Source organism: Physella acuta, unplaced genomic scaffold (genome assembly GCF_028476545.2).
Source record: "Physella acuta isolate Inbredline_101_S28 unplaced genomic scaffold, ASM2847654v3 ptg000685l, whole genome shotgun sequence".
Lineage (NCBI taxonomy): Eukaryota > Metazoa > Mollusca > Gastropoda > Physidae > Physella > Physella acuta.
The window spans coordinates 57,501-75,765 of NW_026732204.1; the positions used below are offsets into that span (position 1 = coordinate 57,501).

Below are 18,265 nucleotides of genomic sequence, written 5' to 3' on the forward strand. Positions count from 1 at the left end.
GTTGTCTGTTGATGAGAAAGTTTTCCTTGGGATCGTATGTCAATATACTTTTCGGTGTTGGATTATAAGGCAATACGCTTTTTAAGTTATAAAATGTGGTCTGATCCCCAATGGCGTAGTTGAAGACCGGATCATATTCGGTTGCTCCAACAATGTTTTGGTTATGTTGTCGTTCAAAGGCCGTTGTCGCTGATACGTTGATGGTATTTGTGGTCTGATCTCCAATGGCGTAGTTGAAGACCGGATCATATTCCATATTCGGTTATTCTAACAATGTTTTAGTTATGTTGTCGTTCAGAGGCCGTCGTCGTTGATACGTTGATGGTATTTGTACTGCAAAAGTCCATTGGTTCTGTTGAAACGTAGTGAGGTGCCTGTAATAAAAAAAACGTTTTAAAATACAATTCAAATAAAACATTGTTTTAGAAAAAGTATAATTGAAACGTCATAGTAACGATTTCCGCCAAACACGACGATAATGGGGTTCCATTTTCTAAATTTCAATGCAATTGCTGTTCGTGACAAGGATCCTGGGTAAACTATAGCTTTTAACACATTCATCTTGAATAAAGAATGTCTAAAATCATCGTCTAGACCAGTGGTTCTTAACGTAAGTGCCGTATTTAGAAAGTCATCACACGCCGTACCATCACCACATTCACAAGCCGACTGCTGGGCAAAGATATAGAAATAAAAAGAATGTTCGTCACGGAATGTAAACACAATCAACGCGCACCAGTAACATATGTGTCTTGTGACCTCGAGGGTTCCACGATATAAAATATCAGTCACGTTACCGATATCTGTTATCTCGCTTTGATGCAATTTATTACTTAGAAATAACTATGTTGGCTAAGAACCAGGTCAGAAATACTACCGACACACATGCCGGGAATACTTATTCCCTAGACCACTCCGTATTCGGGTCATTCGTTAATGGCATCATATTCCAAGGAGGGAAGGCAAGCCTGACGCTTCGGGTAATAGTGTCATAACAGAGTATCAAATAGCATACTTGTTGAAATTATTTCAACGACGCCATGGCTGTATATTAAGCAAAAGAGATCCATATATAAATAAATAAATAAATAAATATATATATATATATATATATATATATATATATATATATATATATATATATATATATATATATATATATATTAGAGTATATATACTATATTTTTAACATGGTTTAATGTACCTTGTTCATGGGGGTGAAAAAGTATGTCTTAAATAATTATTTTAGTAAACGTAGATTAAAAAAAAACGTTAATGGGTATTACAAGCCTACACGTTCTACTTACAATTCTCGTCATGTCCTTAAATTTTAACTTCTCCGTTTGATCAGCTCATTATATATCTACCAAGATCATCGAAATGTCTTTACAATTTCAAGAATGCACTGAAACGATTGAGCAAAACAAAACATTCTGCACATTCAAGCTGAATTGGTAGCATCTGAGTTATTTCTGAAAAATAACACGCTGCGTTTAAAAGGACACCTTGCGCATTCACCCGGGTTGTATAATGCTCTATTTTTATCCCTTAGTAGCGGTTCTCAAAATAATTTTCTCTGTCCCGTACAACTTGTTTCTTCTTTCAGTTAGTTAAAATCTCTTGTCTTAATCAAATTTTTCCAAACTATCTGAGAAAAAAAAAATTGTTATCGTTGGATACGTTTTTATTGTAACGATATAATCAAGCGAATCGATTCCACGGGTATAAAACGCTTAGATTATTAGAATTATAAAATGTATGCCTCAGTATTATTATTTTTAATCTTATCATATTCACGAGCCGACCCGCGGCGTAGCATACACCGCCATTTATTGGTTTTATCCTCTACTTTTAAGTAATTCATAATTTGCGAATTCGACACTACCAATGCTGCCACTGAAAATATTTTGCTTTAAAGCACTATCAGTAGCTCGTGGAAGGCGATTATCCTTCCCCCCCCCCCCCCCACCCCCTCCGTGAAAGCAGCAGTGCGTGACGACAGTTTACAGACGACAATGAAAAGACCAAGCAAAACTTGTTACCTCTCAATACTTTCAAATGGTTTAAAAATATTTTTTCTGCCTTAATAGGCGTCACTAATTCAACCCGGCTCTACGATTGTAAACATTTGGCGTGAACCACAGCTCACCAGACTGGTGTGGGTGAGTGTGATAGCGATATGGTATGTTGCTCATGCATGAAGAGCGAGGGACGTGAGGAGGGGTAGATAGTCGGCTTGCGTGCGTGGTGGTGTCTACGTAGAGAATTATATAAATAGAAGATATTTATATTTCTTCAGTTTTTTCTTTGTTATATTTTTGTATCATTTTTGTTTATTCCCAAAATATTTTTGGGTCGAATTAGATCATTTGCAGACCCATTGTAGATAGTCCAGACCGTGTTATCAGTATTCGTTCTTTGTGCATTCATGCATAGCTGTATGAAATGTTTTGTAATTGTGAGATAGGTGAAATGTAATCTTTTGAAGCAATCACAAAAACGCACGGCATGTGACGGCGTGGCCCTGCGGTAGAGCGCTAGACTGCTAACCCGAATCCGAACGTCCCTGAGTCCACCCAGCTCTGATGGGTAGGTTACTTAACACGTTCATATGCCCAGGTCTCTGAAGCAGATGACCCCCCAAATCATCTGCTCCGCGTCTCTTTGGCACGAACGGAAAATGAAGATGATGATGACAAAAACGCACAGACGCGGTCATACACGTAAACACAGACGCATACACATATACATTCAGAGCACAAGCACACACACGCACAAATAGACCTTCACACTCAAATCAATAAACAACTTTGTGTACATTTCATTTTAGGCACGCTTTTCAGGCGATCAGATAAGAAACCTACTTACTTTATTGCACGGGTTCCCAAACTGGGGGTCGCGACCCCCCCCCCCCGGGGGTTGCGAAGGGCTTTATGAGGGGGGGGGGTCGCCAACTGGTATACTAAACCTTAGCAATGAAAAACAAAACATAAATATTTAGAAAAAATATCTTGGCTTTACTGACATCACTGGTAATGGAATAGAGAAAGAGCAATCCGTACTGTGCAAACTTGTTCTTAGTCATGAGTCTGTGAAACCTTCCAAACTAAAACGTCATTTTGTGACGAGTCATTCGGAACACACCAAAAAAAGATAAGGAGTTTTTCGTCCGCGTGAAGCTAGTTGCAAACGTCAGAGACTTGATTGAACACAAAGTTTTCACCAAGGAAACACAGCATTAATGAAAGCATCAAATGAAGTCACGATAGAAAATGCCAAGCAAAAAAATAAAAAACCCAACACAATAGGATCAAAATCTCATCAAACCCGGCATGTTGAAGATGGTGAAGTTAATTTTTGGGGATTCCAGTGCAGTAAAGATGCAACAAATATCTCTGTCTAATAATACTATTCAGCGGCTTATAGCAGATATGTCCGTAGATGTTAAATAACACATTTTATTGAAAACAAGCGTTCACAATTGTTTGCTCTTCAAGTTGATAAATCAACAGACGTGAGTTTGTGTTCGCAGTTGCTTGTCTTTTTTATATTCATTCAGATGATAGCAAAGAAGAGTTGCTATTTTTTAAATATAGCATGGGAAAATAAATACGTTTTTTGAAACTGGATGATTAAAACACTGCATGATTCACCAGTATGCCCTCGCCATCAAAACGCTTTCGACTCCATTGCTAGTAAAAGTTGTAAATTATATTAAATCTGGGGCCTTCAAAAAACTGAGCAACGACATTAATATAGATCACGAGGTTTTGCTTTTCTACACTACAGTACGCTGGCTGTCAAACAAAATGTTAATCGTGTTTTTTAATTGAAATCTGAAATCAAATTGTTCTTGGAAGTGCAAAAGAAACAAGACATTTTGGTATACTTAAAACGACAAAGAGTAGTTGGAGAGAGTATCTTACCTAGCAGATATATTCGAACATCAACATAAGCTTAGCCTGAAGCTTCAGGGAAAATGAACGAATGTTATCTCTTTTCGTGATAATCTCGGGACATTTTTATCAAAGCTGCAAAATTGGCGAAGAAAATAAATCTTGGAAATATTGAAAATTTGAGAAACTCTGCAGTGTGGTAGATGAATCTGATTGTGAGATAATTAAAATTTTGAAAGAAGCAATTTCTGGGCATCTTGAATCTCTTGATAACGAACTGCGGCGCTATTTCTCTGAAAGTAGAATCTGCATTGACGTATTACCCATTCTCTTCTTCCCTTGATGTTGCCAGCTTTCCCGATGAATTACAAGTTGAATTCTTTAATTTGCAGAATGATTCCGCGTTAGACGAAAAACTGCAGGCACAATTTTGGTGTAGTATTCACCATTCATACCCAAACGTAAAATTGACTTTTCTAGAATAGATTTTCGACACTATTCTCCGATTAAAAACAAAATTAAGAAATAAATTGAATGTTGATAATGACATAGGTTGGCGTTAACAAAAACTTAACAGCGAATGTTTAGTAAATAGCATGCAATTTTACTCATCGTATTAAAACAGTTATCAAGAGTAGTTAATATTGAAAGTCTCCTAGAACATCTTATTTTAGTGCTTATTAATTTGCATACTAATATCGGCTTTTTAATTCTAATGGGGTCGCGGGACACTTTCGGCCGCTGTGTCTGGCTCGATATATGATTATAATTCCAGCAGAGTTCTGTTCTACATGTAAGGGGTGGGGGAATGACCATGGATTGGGTGTTGATTTATAGACAGTTATGTCCCAGACCCGTCTCAAATAATCTTAAAAAATCTGACATCTAGTGTTCTAGGCTGTTTAATGTTGTAGAGTGACCTCCTTCCAAAGAGAAAATATTAAATGCCACTTGCCAGGAGTCGCAACCAGTCCAGCCTACCGACTTTTCTGGAATATTCCTCTTTCAGCGCCATGAAATTTAGCGTATTTTTTTTTAATGTGGGGACATGTTTTCAATATACTGGTTTAGAAGCCGGTCTTAATATTGCACACGTCCCCCCCCCCCCCCCCAAATCGCTTCACCGCCACAAAGCTTTACTTCTTCCTTTGATATTTTAAGTAAATGTTACTTTTGGTTTGTAGTTAATACACCTCAAATAATTAAAATGTTTATTCTTGATACAAGCAAGCTTTTTAAATCAACCAACATGTAAAGTAAAACAAACAAAAAATATATATGTAAATATGATGTAATATAAATTATCAGTATGGGTGGTTTTTTCATCACACAAAAACGAAAGTACAAATAAGTGTAAAAATCACAGCAGGCCTATTTGATTACTTAAAATGTATGTTAAAATAAAGCATATAGTATGAAAAGGTAACAAAAAACCATTGTAAAATAAAAAGTAGTTCAGAAAAAATATTGCCTATACTAATAAATTGTTAGTTATTATTTAGTAAACTTGGTTTCTTTATTGTTTTACTTTTGTAGACCATTAAGTTAAATATTTTTAAAAATTTTAATCAGTCAATTAATTTCAAGTTGTTACAAATACACACAATTTTAATAAGAAAATCGTTTTTGTTAAATTCTAAATTTTTGTTTATTTTAGTTATTAAAGGGATTATATGATAAAAATTAAATCCATGGCTTTTAAATTAACATTGCTATAGTTTCAAGAAATTTTGGATTAAAATAATTCTAAAATTAGTTTTCTTGCCCCATATCCTCCAATTTTTATTTAATAGGTGGAAACTATGGTTGGTGGATTGGATCTGAATCTTCAGACTGCTGAAAAATTGGTTTGCTTTGGTTTTGATTCTAATTATTGATTGGTAATGAACATTTTGCTTAAACATACCAGTTAAATGTCTAAAAATAAAACTACTCAAATATTACTATTTTTTTAATAGAAAATTACAAATTCCACTATCAATTACACATTTTATTTTTAATGTAAGTAAATAAGTATTAACATTGTTTTTAAAATAAAATCTCATATTGATAATTTACAAATTTAATACTTCTTTGGTAATACAATTTAGATAATTAAATCACAGAAGAATTAAATATAACAAGATAAAGGCTACATTCTTTGGTGATTAAACCCTCTTGATATCTCTTTTAGCATCCTCTTTAACTTTGTAAAGCATCAGCTGCATGCAGGCCACAGCATCTTCTTTACTGTCGTGACCTTCATCAGAAAATAAAGTTGTAAGAAAATAAAAACTAGTCAACATTGCAAAAAATTAATTCCTTTAATTAATTTATGACATAACATTTTATAATGTGGTTTAGGAAAATATTCACATACTCATATTGGGTGTTTTCTAGTTTTATGTTTAACCAATTGGAGGACATTGTTTCTGAATCATATACCATCTAATGTATTGAAGTGACAAATAACAGACTACTTACCATCTGCTTGAATACTTTTGTGTAGCTTTTCTTCAACAAGGTTCTTCAGGGATCTCTTGAAGGTTAAACCTCGTGGGGGTTGGAAGGCAAGGGATGTGTCCACAACTGTACTGTGTATCAACTAGTGTAGAAGGAAAATAAGAGAATCATCAGATTGTAATGGATACTTGCTATAGTTGCTGATTGTTTCACTCTATAATCACTAGTCATATACAGTGAATGAAACCAAGTTAAAATTTACGGACAGGTCGAGTTTATATTTAATGGGAATATTAATATTTGTAATTGTTGCTAATTATTTCACCCTATAATTTGTATTTACATTGAATTAAACCAAGTTACTATAAAATGGACTAGTCATATACATTGAATGAAACCAAGGTTAAGTTAATGGACAGATCGAGTTCATATTTTTATGGGAATATTAATATTTGTTATTGTTGCTAATTATTTCACTCTATAATTAATATTTTCACTAAATTACATTAAGCAACGATAAAATGGACAGTTTGAGTATACCTAGAGGTAGCAGAATTTAACTTAAATTAAGTGATTGTATGATCTCTATAACTTTTTACCACCTTTTCTTTTCCTATATTATACCAGGTGAGTTACTAAGCTTGGTGGACTCAATAATATTTTTAAAAATCAAGATAGGAACTAACTTTAAGAATTAGTACTTTGGTCAACATTTATGTTCAATGATACAATCTGAGTGAGAGATACCTTAAGGGCAACAAAATCACTCTCCAGACTATGACCAATGAGGATAGTTTTATCTGATATCATGGTCAACATGTCAGCCTGGACATCATGTAGAGCAGTTGTTGCCCCTGTCATATCTGCTGCTGTGAGACCACTGAACCTGAGGTCAACAGAATAAATTAGCTTACCATTACATGCAAGGTGTGTTTGGTGGTATCCAAAAACCAAAAAAAATAGTTGATAGGGTTTATAAGATTAACTTCCTTATAAGATATTATTCAGCTCTTTAACTTAAATATGTTTTGCGTTTGGAAGTCTCATAGTAAATTTTTAAAAAATATGATAACATCATTAGTGTGCAGTATAAAACAGAGATTTATAAAAAAAAATTGTAATGGTGTCTCTAAATTTCGTGATATAAGAAATTTATTAACTGGCAAGTTGAAAGAAGAAGTTTTTGTGTTTTATAAGAGATAGTCTAGTTATTAGATTTAAAAAAAAATAATTTGCAAGCAATGAATATTATTTTTTCACTTTAGTCTTGGTACAGTCTTCGCCATAAATATTAGAGTTTACAAAACACAGAGCACTAGAAACAGTGTCTGGTTTCATCCATCATAACTTGCATAACAGTTTACCTTGTGTTGTAGTCAATGATGTCTGTGTATGGCTTCACCAGCTTCTCATAAACTATTTCACAGTCCTCACCAATGATAGTCACACGAGCCAATTCCATTCCAGCTTTTGTGTAAACCTGTTCCAAAGTAGGATGCGAAAAGATATCAAACAAACAAACAATATGAAATCTTGTACAATGATAGAGGGTATTAGACCAAATTTTAGAAAAGTGGCACAAGAAATTGCATTATCATGTGAATGTTTATTCCTTTATTTAATTAATTTTCTTAGTAAAACATTTTTCAAGAACATTGTTTTTTAATAAGTAATCAAATAATAAATACATCAAATGAGAATGGAGATATAGCATAAGCAATGATTTTAAAAAATAAATAAGATAGAATGCCATTTAACTTCTGAACAACCAGGAACAGCAACTACAGTTTCTGTATTCTATTAATCCTTTTTACCTCCCTTGCCTTAAGTTACTCTTTGAGAAATAGACCTATTTAAGTTGTATATTAACTTTCCTCAAGTGAGCCATAGTGTTATTTAAAATCTACCACATAGGCCAAGATTTTATTTGTGATGTTAAAAAAACATTCTACAATGATCAGGTGATCCTGCATATGAATTTACAAACCATAAACACTACATTTAAAAAAAAAAATTATGATTGGGGGAAGTTTTACTATAAAGAATCAACATGATCCAAAAAGGGTCTTCTTCTTCTTCTTCGTTCTTAATTATTAGTGTTGAAGGGGATCGAGATTTATCTGCCAGTGGGTTTGAACTCGAGACTTTGTTCGAATTTATCAACCATGAGCTTTTTGCCGACTCGACCACGCCTCCAACACAATTAAGCGTTACGTGTCAATTGGTTATGCGCCATTGAGGCCATTGACTCCGATTTCAGCCTGCTTTTCTTTTTGGATTTGCTTCCATAGCCTTTGTCCAACCAAGAACAAACTACAAGGCAGCAGTTGTTTAATTTTGGAGTTGTCTCTCCTAGAAGAGTGGCTGTCCCCAGCTAACGAGCCTCATCTGCCCGAGATAAGGGTCTAAATTTACAAGATAAAAAGCTTTTCATAAAATAAGTTCATTCTAAAACAAATATTATTTATAATATAATATCATTTACTATTAGTGTAAATAAAAAATAAAAGAAATATAGAAATGTTCTGATTTGGTTACAGCCTTTTATACCAACATTATAAACATGTTTAGTAAAATAAAATTTCTTTATATGTAAATATTTCTTTTCCATTTCCATTTACCATTTCACAGTCAAGAGAATATATGTGATGGTCTTGCCCAGGGCGAGTTTTCACATAACCGGTCAAATCATCTGTTTTGTTGCTGTCATGAACATGGTTCTAACAGGAACAAAAGAAAAAAAAAGTTTGAACACAAAACTATTGAAACAAATATTTTTTTAGAAACGTGATTGATTTCAATTGATGATAGTAATGATGTTAAAATTACTAATGAATTGATCATGCCCTCTCTAATATTTTAAAAAGTTATGTACAAATATGTTAATGATTGAAGAAAATATAACAATTATGTGTTTTGTTCCACATTTAAAATTATATTATAATGAAATGGGATAAATATCAAATATATAAAAAAATAAACATAAGAGTAATGTGATAAAAAAAAAAAAGAAGAAAAAATATTACTTCAGCCACTTGACATCCACTGCTTCCAACTTTAGCATTGCAGCAAGGATAAAGGTAGACTGAGGAACCTGTCAACCAAATTTACAGCTACTTAGATAATTCAGGTTGATTAATTAGCAGAAAACTAATATTTTAAAGTGATTTTTTTCAATTAAGATTCATAGAAGAAAACATTTTCTTTTAGTGTTTTTGTCATTTGTAATTTGAAGTAGTAAAGCTAATTTATGACCCAGAATAAATAATGCAAGTTTTTTTAATTGTGTGGGGAAAACTATTTTGATATTGTCAGAAAAATTTTGTAAAGTCATTCAAACAGTTAAGAATAAATATTGTTTGACATAAAAAAATCTACATGTAAAACTGCAATTTTTATTTTTTAGTAAACTTGTAATAGAGAGATATCTATACACCCAATCCACTTCCAGGGTTTATAAATCACCTCTCTGTTTGCGAGCATTGCTAAAGTGGTATATACACCTCTCTACAGTAGCTGGGCTGCCATCTAATGCTATAGCGTATCTTTTGCCACAACGCGTGCAGGTTCTTTCATTTTCTACAAGGATAAAAATATCAGTTATTTTAAAATAAGATTCTTACACATATAAGCATCATTACTCAACTAAGAATCATAATTTTTATCTTTTCTTTTAACAAATGAATTACATTTTTTTGCTAATTAATACTGTTTAAATAGCAAGTACGGTTTACATAATTACAATGTCATTTTATTTCTCTAACCTTTCAAAAGATTATCTTTAAATTCTTCTTTATAAAACACAACTTTACTGCTGCCATCTTCACATGGACGTGGGTAGCCATTGGCACGTAGCTGCTCCTCTGTCAGAATATACTTGCTTAGTCTGTCATACAACTCTTTACCTAAAAACATTTTAACATTGTGTAATTAATTGAGAAATTGTGTTAATAAAAAAATCAACATTAGGAATGGGCCTAAGCAAATATTTCAAGCAAGATTTGAAAAAAAATATTGCTTATAAGAATTTTTTTTAGTGAATGGTATTCATATGAAAAAAATTATATACAATTAATTAAGGTATGCAAATTGTAAAAAATAATATGTTTAAGTTGTATTGATATTTAATATCATACTTAGAAATGTGTGGATATTGTGTATCACACATGTAAAAGGTGTGGATATTGTGTATCCGACAATTGAAAGGTGTGGATGTTGTATATCATACCTGTGAAAGGTGTGGATATTGTATATCATACATGTGAAAGGTGTGGATATTGTATAACATACCTGTGAAATTTGTCAAGCTCTCACTATCTGAAAGCTGACACTGTGATTTAGAGACTGACATTTTTAACTCAGTACAGCAGAGATGTCACACTCACACAGCTTACAGGTGTGGGCAGGGTAACGGAGGTGATTCATTAACTTTCCTGGCAATCTCTGGAAGGGCTAAGTAAAGAAATTAATGTTTAGTATGTGTGTAAATAATCTTTTGAGGAGCTGGGTAATCAGTAATTAGGTTTGAAGTTTTATAGAAATGTTTTTATGTAATTAATAATTGTCCTGCAAGTAGATAGTAAATCAATTCACTAGAACGTAAATTTTTATTTAAAAAAAAAACCCAGTATTTTTGGTTTTGGCTTACTACTAGTAGATCTATACTGTATCAGATTGCTATAATAATGAATCAATGATGCTCCACAGATAGGCCAACAACTCTAGGTCCCTAGTAGTAGTAGAAGTAGGATAAGTCTAGACTCTCTAGGGTCTAGAGTCTAGGGGCTAGGGTATACTTCTACTATTAAATAATAAATATTAATAAATAACGCTTCATATCTAAATGTAAACCAAATAAAAGGCTTATCTTTCTACTTAATTTGACTTAAAATCTGCTTCATTTAGTTGTGTCTAAACTGCTGAATTTTAAAATCTAAAATAAAAATATAAAAGGATGGCAACATTTAATATAAAAAGTATCTTACCTGTTAAGCCTAATAAAAAGATGATGCATTCAAAGGGAAGTAACTGTATCCAAACGGACTTAACTCTTGACTGAGCTATTTAAAAAAAAAATATAGGCCTATATATTACTATATAATTATAATTATGTTACCTTTAAAATGTGTTTTATAACATATCCAGTCGACTGTTACCTATAGCGATTCACACAATTCACATATCAATCATAATACCTTGATAAGAAACCGAAACTAAAACTTACCAGAAACGCAGTAATTTTGGGAATTCCCTCTTTCTAGATCTCAATTGAAATTCTCGTACTGAGTAGTGGAATTTGAGTCATTTTCTGTTAAACGACAACTCCAGACGGTGTGACATTTTTTTTTTAATTTTAAAAATAATGTTAGAAACTGAATTTTAGCCGCTATTTCGCGTTTCTAAAAGGCTTTTCTTTATGAATTGTAATAGAAATGCATTAATATCCCCAATGTTAACTGAGCTAATAAATTAATATAGAAAGAACTAAAATGACTGGATTTTTTAAAATATAAATATTTTGAGGAGATTTGTAGGCTGACGTGTGACGTCATTTTTGGGATGGAATCTGGCTTTTTGTGAATATTTAACGGGGGGGGGGGGGGGCATTTTTTAAAAAATCGTGACGTCCTATTTGGATGACCCATTTATGAATCGTGCTCATAAAAAAATGATGCCCCCCCCCCCTTTTTTCCAGCCGAAGAGATGCAGGGGCGGAACTATAGTGCCGCCAGACCCCGCAATGCGGGGGGGGGGGGGGGGGGGGCACGACATTTAGGGGCCCACGGCCGAACATAAAAAAAATTTTATAGTTAAAAAAAAATAATTTTCTTGCATTTTTGACTTGATGTTTGTTTTGTAAAAAAGATTACCGTAGCTGCGGTTGGATTATCTTTATTCTATAGACACCACCCCACGCTCATTTTTCCTTCGTTTTTAAACCACTGTGAAAGCCGAGTCCTCTTTCTTCTACGATCAAACTTATCAAAGATAAGCTAACGTTCAAACCACTTCCATGACTTATTTCCCTTTTTCAAATAGTCAAATAGTGATGCTCATAAGCTCATTTTAATAGATTTGTACTAAACAAATTAAAAAGTAATTACTTCTCTTTATTATTTTTTGTTTATAAATTTCTTACTAAAGAATGACACTGTGTAAAAAGGAAATGTATTTAAAATTAGTAATATAAATACAAAAAAACATAAAAATAAACATGACACGAGACACCATTATTTACAGAAAGCTTTCATGTTTTATATTCTTTTGACCGATTAAAGGTTCGAAGTCTTACGGCAGAGATAATATAAAACTTATTTTCACTAAACAGACTAATGCACTTATACACATGACATGATGTCGTAATTTGTTTTAATTAAAAATAAACCCACGTATTTCTCAAAAACTCGAACAGGCCAGCAATGAGTATCCTATGTTCGTATTTTGTGTTTGTATATATATATATATATATATATATATATATATATATATATATATATATATATATATATATATATATATATATGCCTGTATATTTATATTGGGGGGGGGGGGGCTAAAAAAAATTTTGCGGGGTGGCCCTTTTTTTCTAGTTCCGCCACTGAAGAGATGCCTGAAAAAACTATGGGTGTTATAGATTGACGAGGAGCCACATTGGTGTTAACAGCCTTTTATTTACAGACAGCCATGATGCAAAGAGGGAGAGGAAGTACAATGCACAAGGGACATCACTCAAGATAACAATATAAATATAATACTAATACAGAAGAGTGAGTTCCCTTGACCTCACAATTATCTCAATCTATTACATCCCTTTACCCTTAGAACACAATAACACATCTCTCAATAGAACAATTGATAGTATCCTAAAATCACCAATTATATTGTAACATGAACACTATGGTAGATTACATCCTTACAAACAATGCACAATATGCTACAACATAATCAAGATACAAAACAATGATGTCAAAGTCCTTTTGACCTTTAAAATCATAGGTCTAACTTATTTGGGACTTTGATTGTCCTGCTTGACCTTCTCAGTGGCCTTTGATTTGGTGACTCAATATTCTGACCATCTGGATTCTCTATCTCAGGAGGTCTAGGATTTAAATCATTAACTCCAGAATTTACATTTTCTGACTCCAGACAACTTGGTTCACTCATATCAACAGAACTTGGTTGTGGAACAAACTGAGTTGGTGTGAACTGATCAGATTTGGTGGGATTGATAGATTCACACTTATTATCTGCACAAGTTATTTTTAACTGGTCTGCATGTCTACGGACAATAAGTCCATCATTTGTTTTTACTTTATAAGACACAGGTCCTGTACATCGAACAATTTGACCTGGTATCCATTTTTCCTTTCTCCCATAATTTCTTAGATACACATTCTCATTAACACCAAATATTATTTGTTCAATAGTTGGAGTAAAGGTAAGGAGCTGAGAAAACTCGATTGCTTTGTAATTAATTAATATTTTTTTTTAAATATAAAAGGCAAGAAAGAAACTAGTTCATATTAGTCAAAGGTGTACTGCTGGGAATAGTTTGTAACAGTATTTAAAAATATATAATTGAAATGCAAGTAGTGTTTTTATCCTTTAATTAAAACACATATTTAACTTAAACTAATACAAAATCCAGTTGTTATGCATAAGTTAGATACAAATATTATTTTAAAAGTTTAAAATTTATTAATAAAATACGATCACAAACTTATTTTTATATAACTTGTATTTTTAACGAATCTTATAAATTAATTACTGGTTGCCTCCCTTGTATTATATTAAAAATTCAACATTATTCTTTGTATTAAATGTTTAAAATTGTTCTCAACACTTAACACGTAAATTTTTAAGTGAGACGGCGTCACGAACATAAACATACATTAAAATGTAGACGTTCGTTCAAGTACTAAAAAAAAGAAAATGAGCATCCACTTTCTTTACCCTTAAATAATGCGCTTAATAGAACTTTAAAACATTTAAAACGTTAGACAACGTGATATATTCACATATGAGAGTTTTATTGTTTAATAAAGAAGCTAAATTTAAATTGTCTTGGAAACGATTATAAAAACAAATATCCGAGCTAAACATTTTAGTTCACTTTTGTTTCATTAACCTTCACTCTTTGCCTTGCTGTCTTCTTTTTAGCGGCCTGTACTCGGCGGAGGTTGCTCTCTTTAAGTTTTTTGTTGGCCGATATTTTCAAAGCTTTAGCCAGCTTGTCGGGTTTGAAGCGTCTATCCCCTGGGCACACCACCACGGGCAGACAACAGCTGGGGTACAGCCCGACCCTGTCTGACTCTAGGTAACACTTTTTCCTGTTGTACTGGATGTGCGCTATCCCGCAGCTGCGGCAGTAGAGAGACAAGACATGCTTTCATTGTTTATTAGGGATAGGTGAAGTAGAGTTATAACACATCGACACTAATGTTTAAAATCCTCACCCACTACAGACCAATGAGTTTGATGTCTTTAAATAGCGAATTTTTAGGCGTATAATGTAAAGTACCCTTTCGAACCTGACGGTTCATTGGCAAGGGGAAGTAGAGTTCACCTGTTTCAGTGACCTCGGCATGTGAAGAGATGGTGTGGTGGTCAGCACAATGCCCAGCCGCCTTTACTTTCTTAAGAGTTAGGTATCCATTAGGGCTGAGTAGACTCAGGGCAGTTCGGCTTACTTGAACCCGGATTCGAACTCGAGACTCATTATCCAAGACTTACCTTTGACATTCAAAGCCGCCGTTGTAACAGAAACATTTAATACAGCCAGGTTCGTACCACGATCCGCCTGGCTTGACCCCATTGGAACAAGGACCTGGTCAGGAATGCGACAAGTTTTAACGCTGATACAATTACTATAATAGTACGTTCAGAGGCGTCGCGAGGCGGGGTGACAACATTTTGTGGGTTGTCACCGAGACAATAAATTGCAAGATTTATAGCATAAATAAGTTGTTTTAGCCAGTTTAATTAATGGTTAATAAGAGTTAAAAAGTATTTTACATACATAATTACGATAACCGACAACGAAGGGAAGGGGAGAGGGTGACACCATGATGTAAACATACAAACTATAGAGAAAATAATGCTACACCCAGCTGTATTTACAACCGACTATTGATAAACATCATTAATATTAAATGTGAACACTTTAAAGCTTTTATCAGTGGGGGGGGGGGGGGTGACACAACTGCAAAATGTACAGATAAAATTAAGGGGGGGGGGGGGTCTCACCGTGAGCTGCCGCACCGAGTGACGCCACTGAGTACTTTTGACATAAAATCTAATAATATCCATACTTTGTGCAAGATTGCAAATACAAATTATAGGTTAAATCTATACATTTCCCATATCTATACACTACTAAAACTCAGGTTTGTTTACTATTCATTTATTCATTTATTCATTTATTTATTTATTTGTTTGTTTGTTTATTTGTTTATTTGTTTGTCTGTTTGGTTACATGAGAGAATCTGGACTATGTGTAGAGCTGTAAAATACGTAATTAGGTAGAGAATAATGTTCTTTTTGACATAACTATTAGTCACAAATTTATTTAAAGGCGTTAATTAATTTATTGATATATTCATTGGTAGATACATTACTTTAATTATAAAAGTTCAGAACAATGACTTTGCTTATAGTAACGTCACGTGATTTATTTACTTTTTATAACAGTAATGGGGGCTCCCATCGAATATTTTGTTGCCCATTTAAAAGTTTAACGCATTATATAGGTAATTTTCTGTCGGCTATAGCTTTAACGATACGTCCGTTTGCTTTTTAGCGCAATTTCCATTCTGGAGAATTGCGTTTATTAACCCGTCATTTCTGGATGTATGAATGGATGGATGGGTGTCCGCAGCTTTAAGTCGTATCTCCTCCTCAACGAAGCAATATCGATGACTAGTTCCAAAAGCAATTATGTTAAGCATGTTACGAGGATGAGCATAGGCCATAAAAATTCCGGGCTTCTTTCATGGATTTCCCGGAAAAGCCAAAATTTTGGCCCATATCTCGGCAACCAGACCACTTAGCGACTTGAAACATGTACCAATCGATTCCTGCCATAATTTAGAACAATATTGCCGAAGAAAGTTTTCAAAAATATCCTTTCGTTCGGTCCGTCGAGCCCTACTTCCATGTGCATGGTTTTGTATTATCTATTTTAGCTCATTTTATAATAACTACATTGTTTCTAACCCATAAATATATGTGTAATAAATATGTTTAAGTTTTAAAAGTATAATAAATAAAATTGTACTATTGCAGTAAATTTGTGTTTTTAAGTAACTTATAGTTATTATTTTACTACAGGCCGTATACTGCGGGCATTGAGTTGACCCGTAGTCATCGGACCTGATATAGTATTTTATACACCGGCCGTAAACCCTTGCCAGAGTCAAGAGGTCATCGGACCAGGTTGTTATTACTTTAAGGCTGTAAACTGCGCACATTGAATTGTAGCGTAGTCATCAGACCTTCAGCTCGCCACTATTAAGTTTACTTATTACTATTACTGCATTAACTGCTGAAACTTTATTATTACTTTACCCTGTCCATGTTCACGTGACAGTTGAATACACATTTAAAAATACATTTACTATATTCCCGGTAGAGAAGCGGCTCAGACCCTCTTACCGGTTGAATTTATCCATTTTACTGATTATCACTATTATATCTATACCGTATACATTCTATTACCGTTAACATCCCAGAAGAGAATTATATATATAAGATTGTGTCAGGGGAGGTAATTTTTTAAAAAAATTCAACTCACGCTAATTAAAAAAATGTAAATGCAAATTCCGCAGACGTGAATTATTGATGGAATATTATAATTAGCAACAGCCCGCAGATGGCATGGCATGATCGAATGGCAGAACGATCGGTCTGGAGTTCGGATCTCGGTTCGGACTTGTGACTGTTGTACGTTCCTAAGTCCACCCAGCTCTGAGGGGGACCTGACTAGCGTTGGGTAAAATAAAGGCGGATCGGCATAGTACCAACCACATTATCCCTTTTGTATGCCGAGGTCGGGAGACATACGAAGTATATTTCATCGTATTGCTAGTTAGAAGAACATTACTTACCTGCAGAGAAAGAAACACCGGCCAGACCTGTAGTAAGAATCGTCACAAAAACCAAAGCAACCTGCATTAAGATTCCCATTCTGCACACACCCACTGCCGTAATCGGTATTCCAAAAACTAAACTTCATGCGTTAGCTATACTGGTTTTATACACCCTGCACAAAGAGCAATTTAACTAATTGGTGTAATTTTAAACCCATTCATGGTAACATTCCAATCAAGCACTAGGCGGCGTATTTTTGCGTGGTTTGACCTATTACAAATAGAAACGTTGACGTTGATACTTAGCTTATTTACTTTACGTTTATGTTTTTTTAATATTTTCTGTTGCATTCGCTTTGTTTTAGAAAGCAAACACCGTCTAATAATAATAAATCATTTTACCTTCGTGGGATATTTCAGGGTTTTTCCTAACTTCAACAGTTTAGCATTTCTGCTGTTGTTGCTAAAACCGACCGTAAACATTATAATAATCCTAGTCTTAGCCTGAATACAATTTTAGAATTACGGTACCTGTGATAGATGTCTTAAGGTAACCTGTGCTAAACAAGACCCTTAATATAGTACGAACGATAAGACGACGTATAACCCTGAACTCAGCAATATTTCAGGTACTACCCGTGTAGTATCTAAGGGTGTCATTAGATATTCATCGATTCATTAACTATAATTAGCTATATATCGGATGCAAGATGTAGAAATGCATAAAGAACAAATAAACATATTTTAATTTAATATATGATACCGGCAAAGTGTAAAATTCGGCATGCCATAGAATTCCTAGGTAATGTATACAATGCCTAAAATGGGCAGGCAAAGTAT

The 18,265-nt window shown here is 33.7% G+C and overlaps 2 protein-coding genes across 3 annotated transcripts; both read right to left on the reverse strand.

Annotated features, from left to right (window-relative positions):
- Positions 1–5,273: 5,273 nt before the first annotated feature.
- On the reverse strand, positions 5,274–11,525 carry LOC131949272 (RNA exonuclease 1 homolog). Of its 2 annotated transcripts, none has more exons than XM_059311088.1 (10): positions 11,455–11,525; positions 10,629–10,790; positions 10,103–10,243; positions 9,804–9,917; positions 9,365–9,432; positions 8,960–9,058; positions 7,703–7,818; positions 7,086–7,224; positions 6,360–6,480; positions 5,274–6,135 (listed from the first exon to the last, which is right to left on the reverse strand). In XM_059311088.1, exons 2-10 carry the CDS (start codon positions 10,687–10,689, stop codon positions 6,044–6,046), a joined length of 951 nt encoding a protein of 316 aa, XP_059167071.1. In that variant the 5' UTR covers positions 10,690–10,790; positions 11,455–11,525; the 3' UTR covers positions 5,274–6,043. The 2 variants fall into 2 exon arrangements, with proteins under 2 accessions (XP_059167071.1, XP_059167070.1); XM_059311087.1 differs by lacking the exon at positions 11,455–11,525 and adding an exon at positions 11,324–11,428.
- Positions 11,526–13,802: 2,277 nt separating this feature from the next.
- Positions 13,803–17,544, reverse strand: LOC131949274 (uncharacterized). Its single transcript, XM_059311091.1, has 3 exons — positions 17,444–17,544; positions 15,072–15,165; positions 13,803–14,698 (listed from the first exon to the last, which is right to left on the reverse strand). Exons 1-3 carry the CDS (start codon positions 17,520–17,522, stop codon positions 14,443–14,445), a joined length of 429 nt encoding a protein of 142 aa, XP_059167074.1. The 5' UTR covers positions 17,523–17,544; the 3' UTR covers positions 13,803–14,442.
- Between the last annotated feature and the right edge of the window lie 721 nt (positions 17,545–18,265).

What these genes read in the sequence shown, in the direction of transcription:
- LOC131949274 (XM_059311091.1), bottom strand. Translation starts at nt 17,522, where the DNA reads ATGGGAATCTTAATGCAGGTTGCTTTGGTTTTTGTGACGATTCTTACT. An exon ending in CGGTGTTTCTTTCTCTGCAG is followed by an intron (nt 15,166 to 17,443) that starts GTAAGTAATGTT and finishes ATTCCTGACCAG; the next exon opens with GTCCTTGTTCCAATGGGGTC. An exon ending in GGCGGCTTTGAATGTCAAAG is followed by an intron (nt 14,699 to 15,071) that starts GTAAGTCTTGGA and finishes CTACTGCCGCAG; the next exon opens with CTGCGGGATAGCGCACATCC.
- LOC131949272 (XM_059311088.1), bottom strand. Translation starts at nt 10,689, where the DNA reads ATGTCAGTCTCTAAATCACAGTGTCAGCTTTCAGATAGTGAGAGCTTG. An exon ending in GAGCTTGACAAATTTCACAG is followed by an intron (nt 10,244 to 10,628) that starts GTATGTTATACA and finishes AAATGTTTTTAG; the next exon opens with GTAAAGAGTTGTATGACAGA. An exon ending in GTGGATGTCAAGTGGCTGAA is followed by an intron (nt 9,059 to 9,364) that starts GTAATATTTTTT and finishes TGTTCCTGTTAG; the next exon opens with AACCATGTTCATGACAGCAA.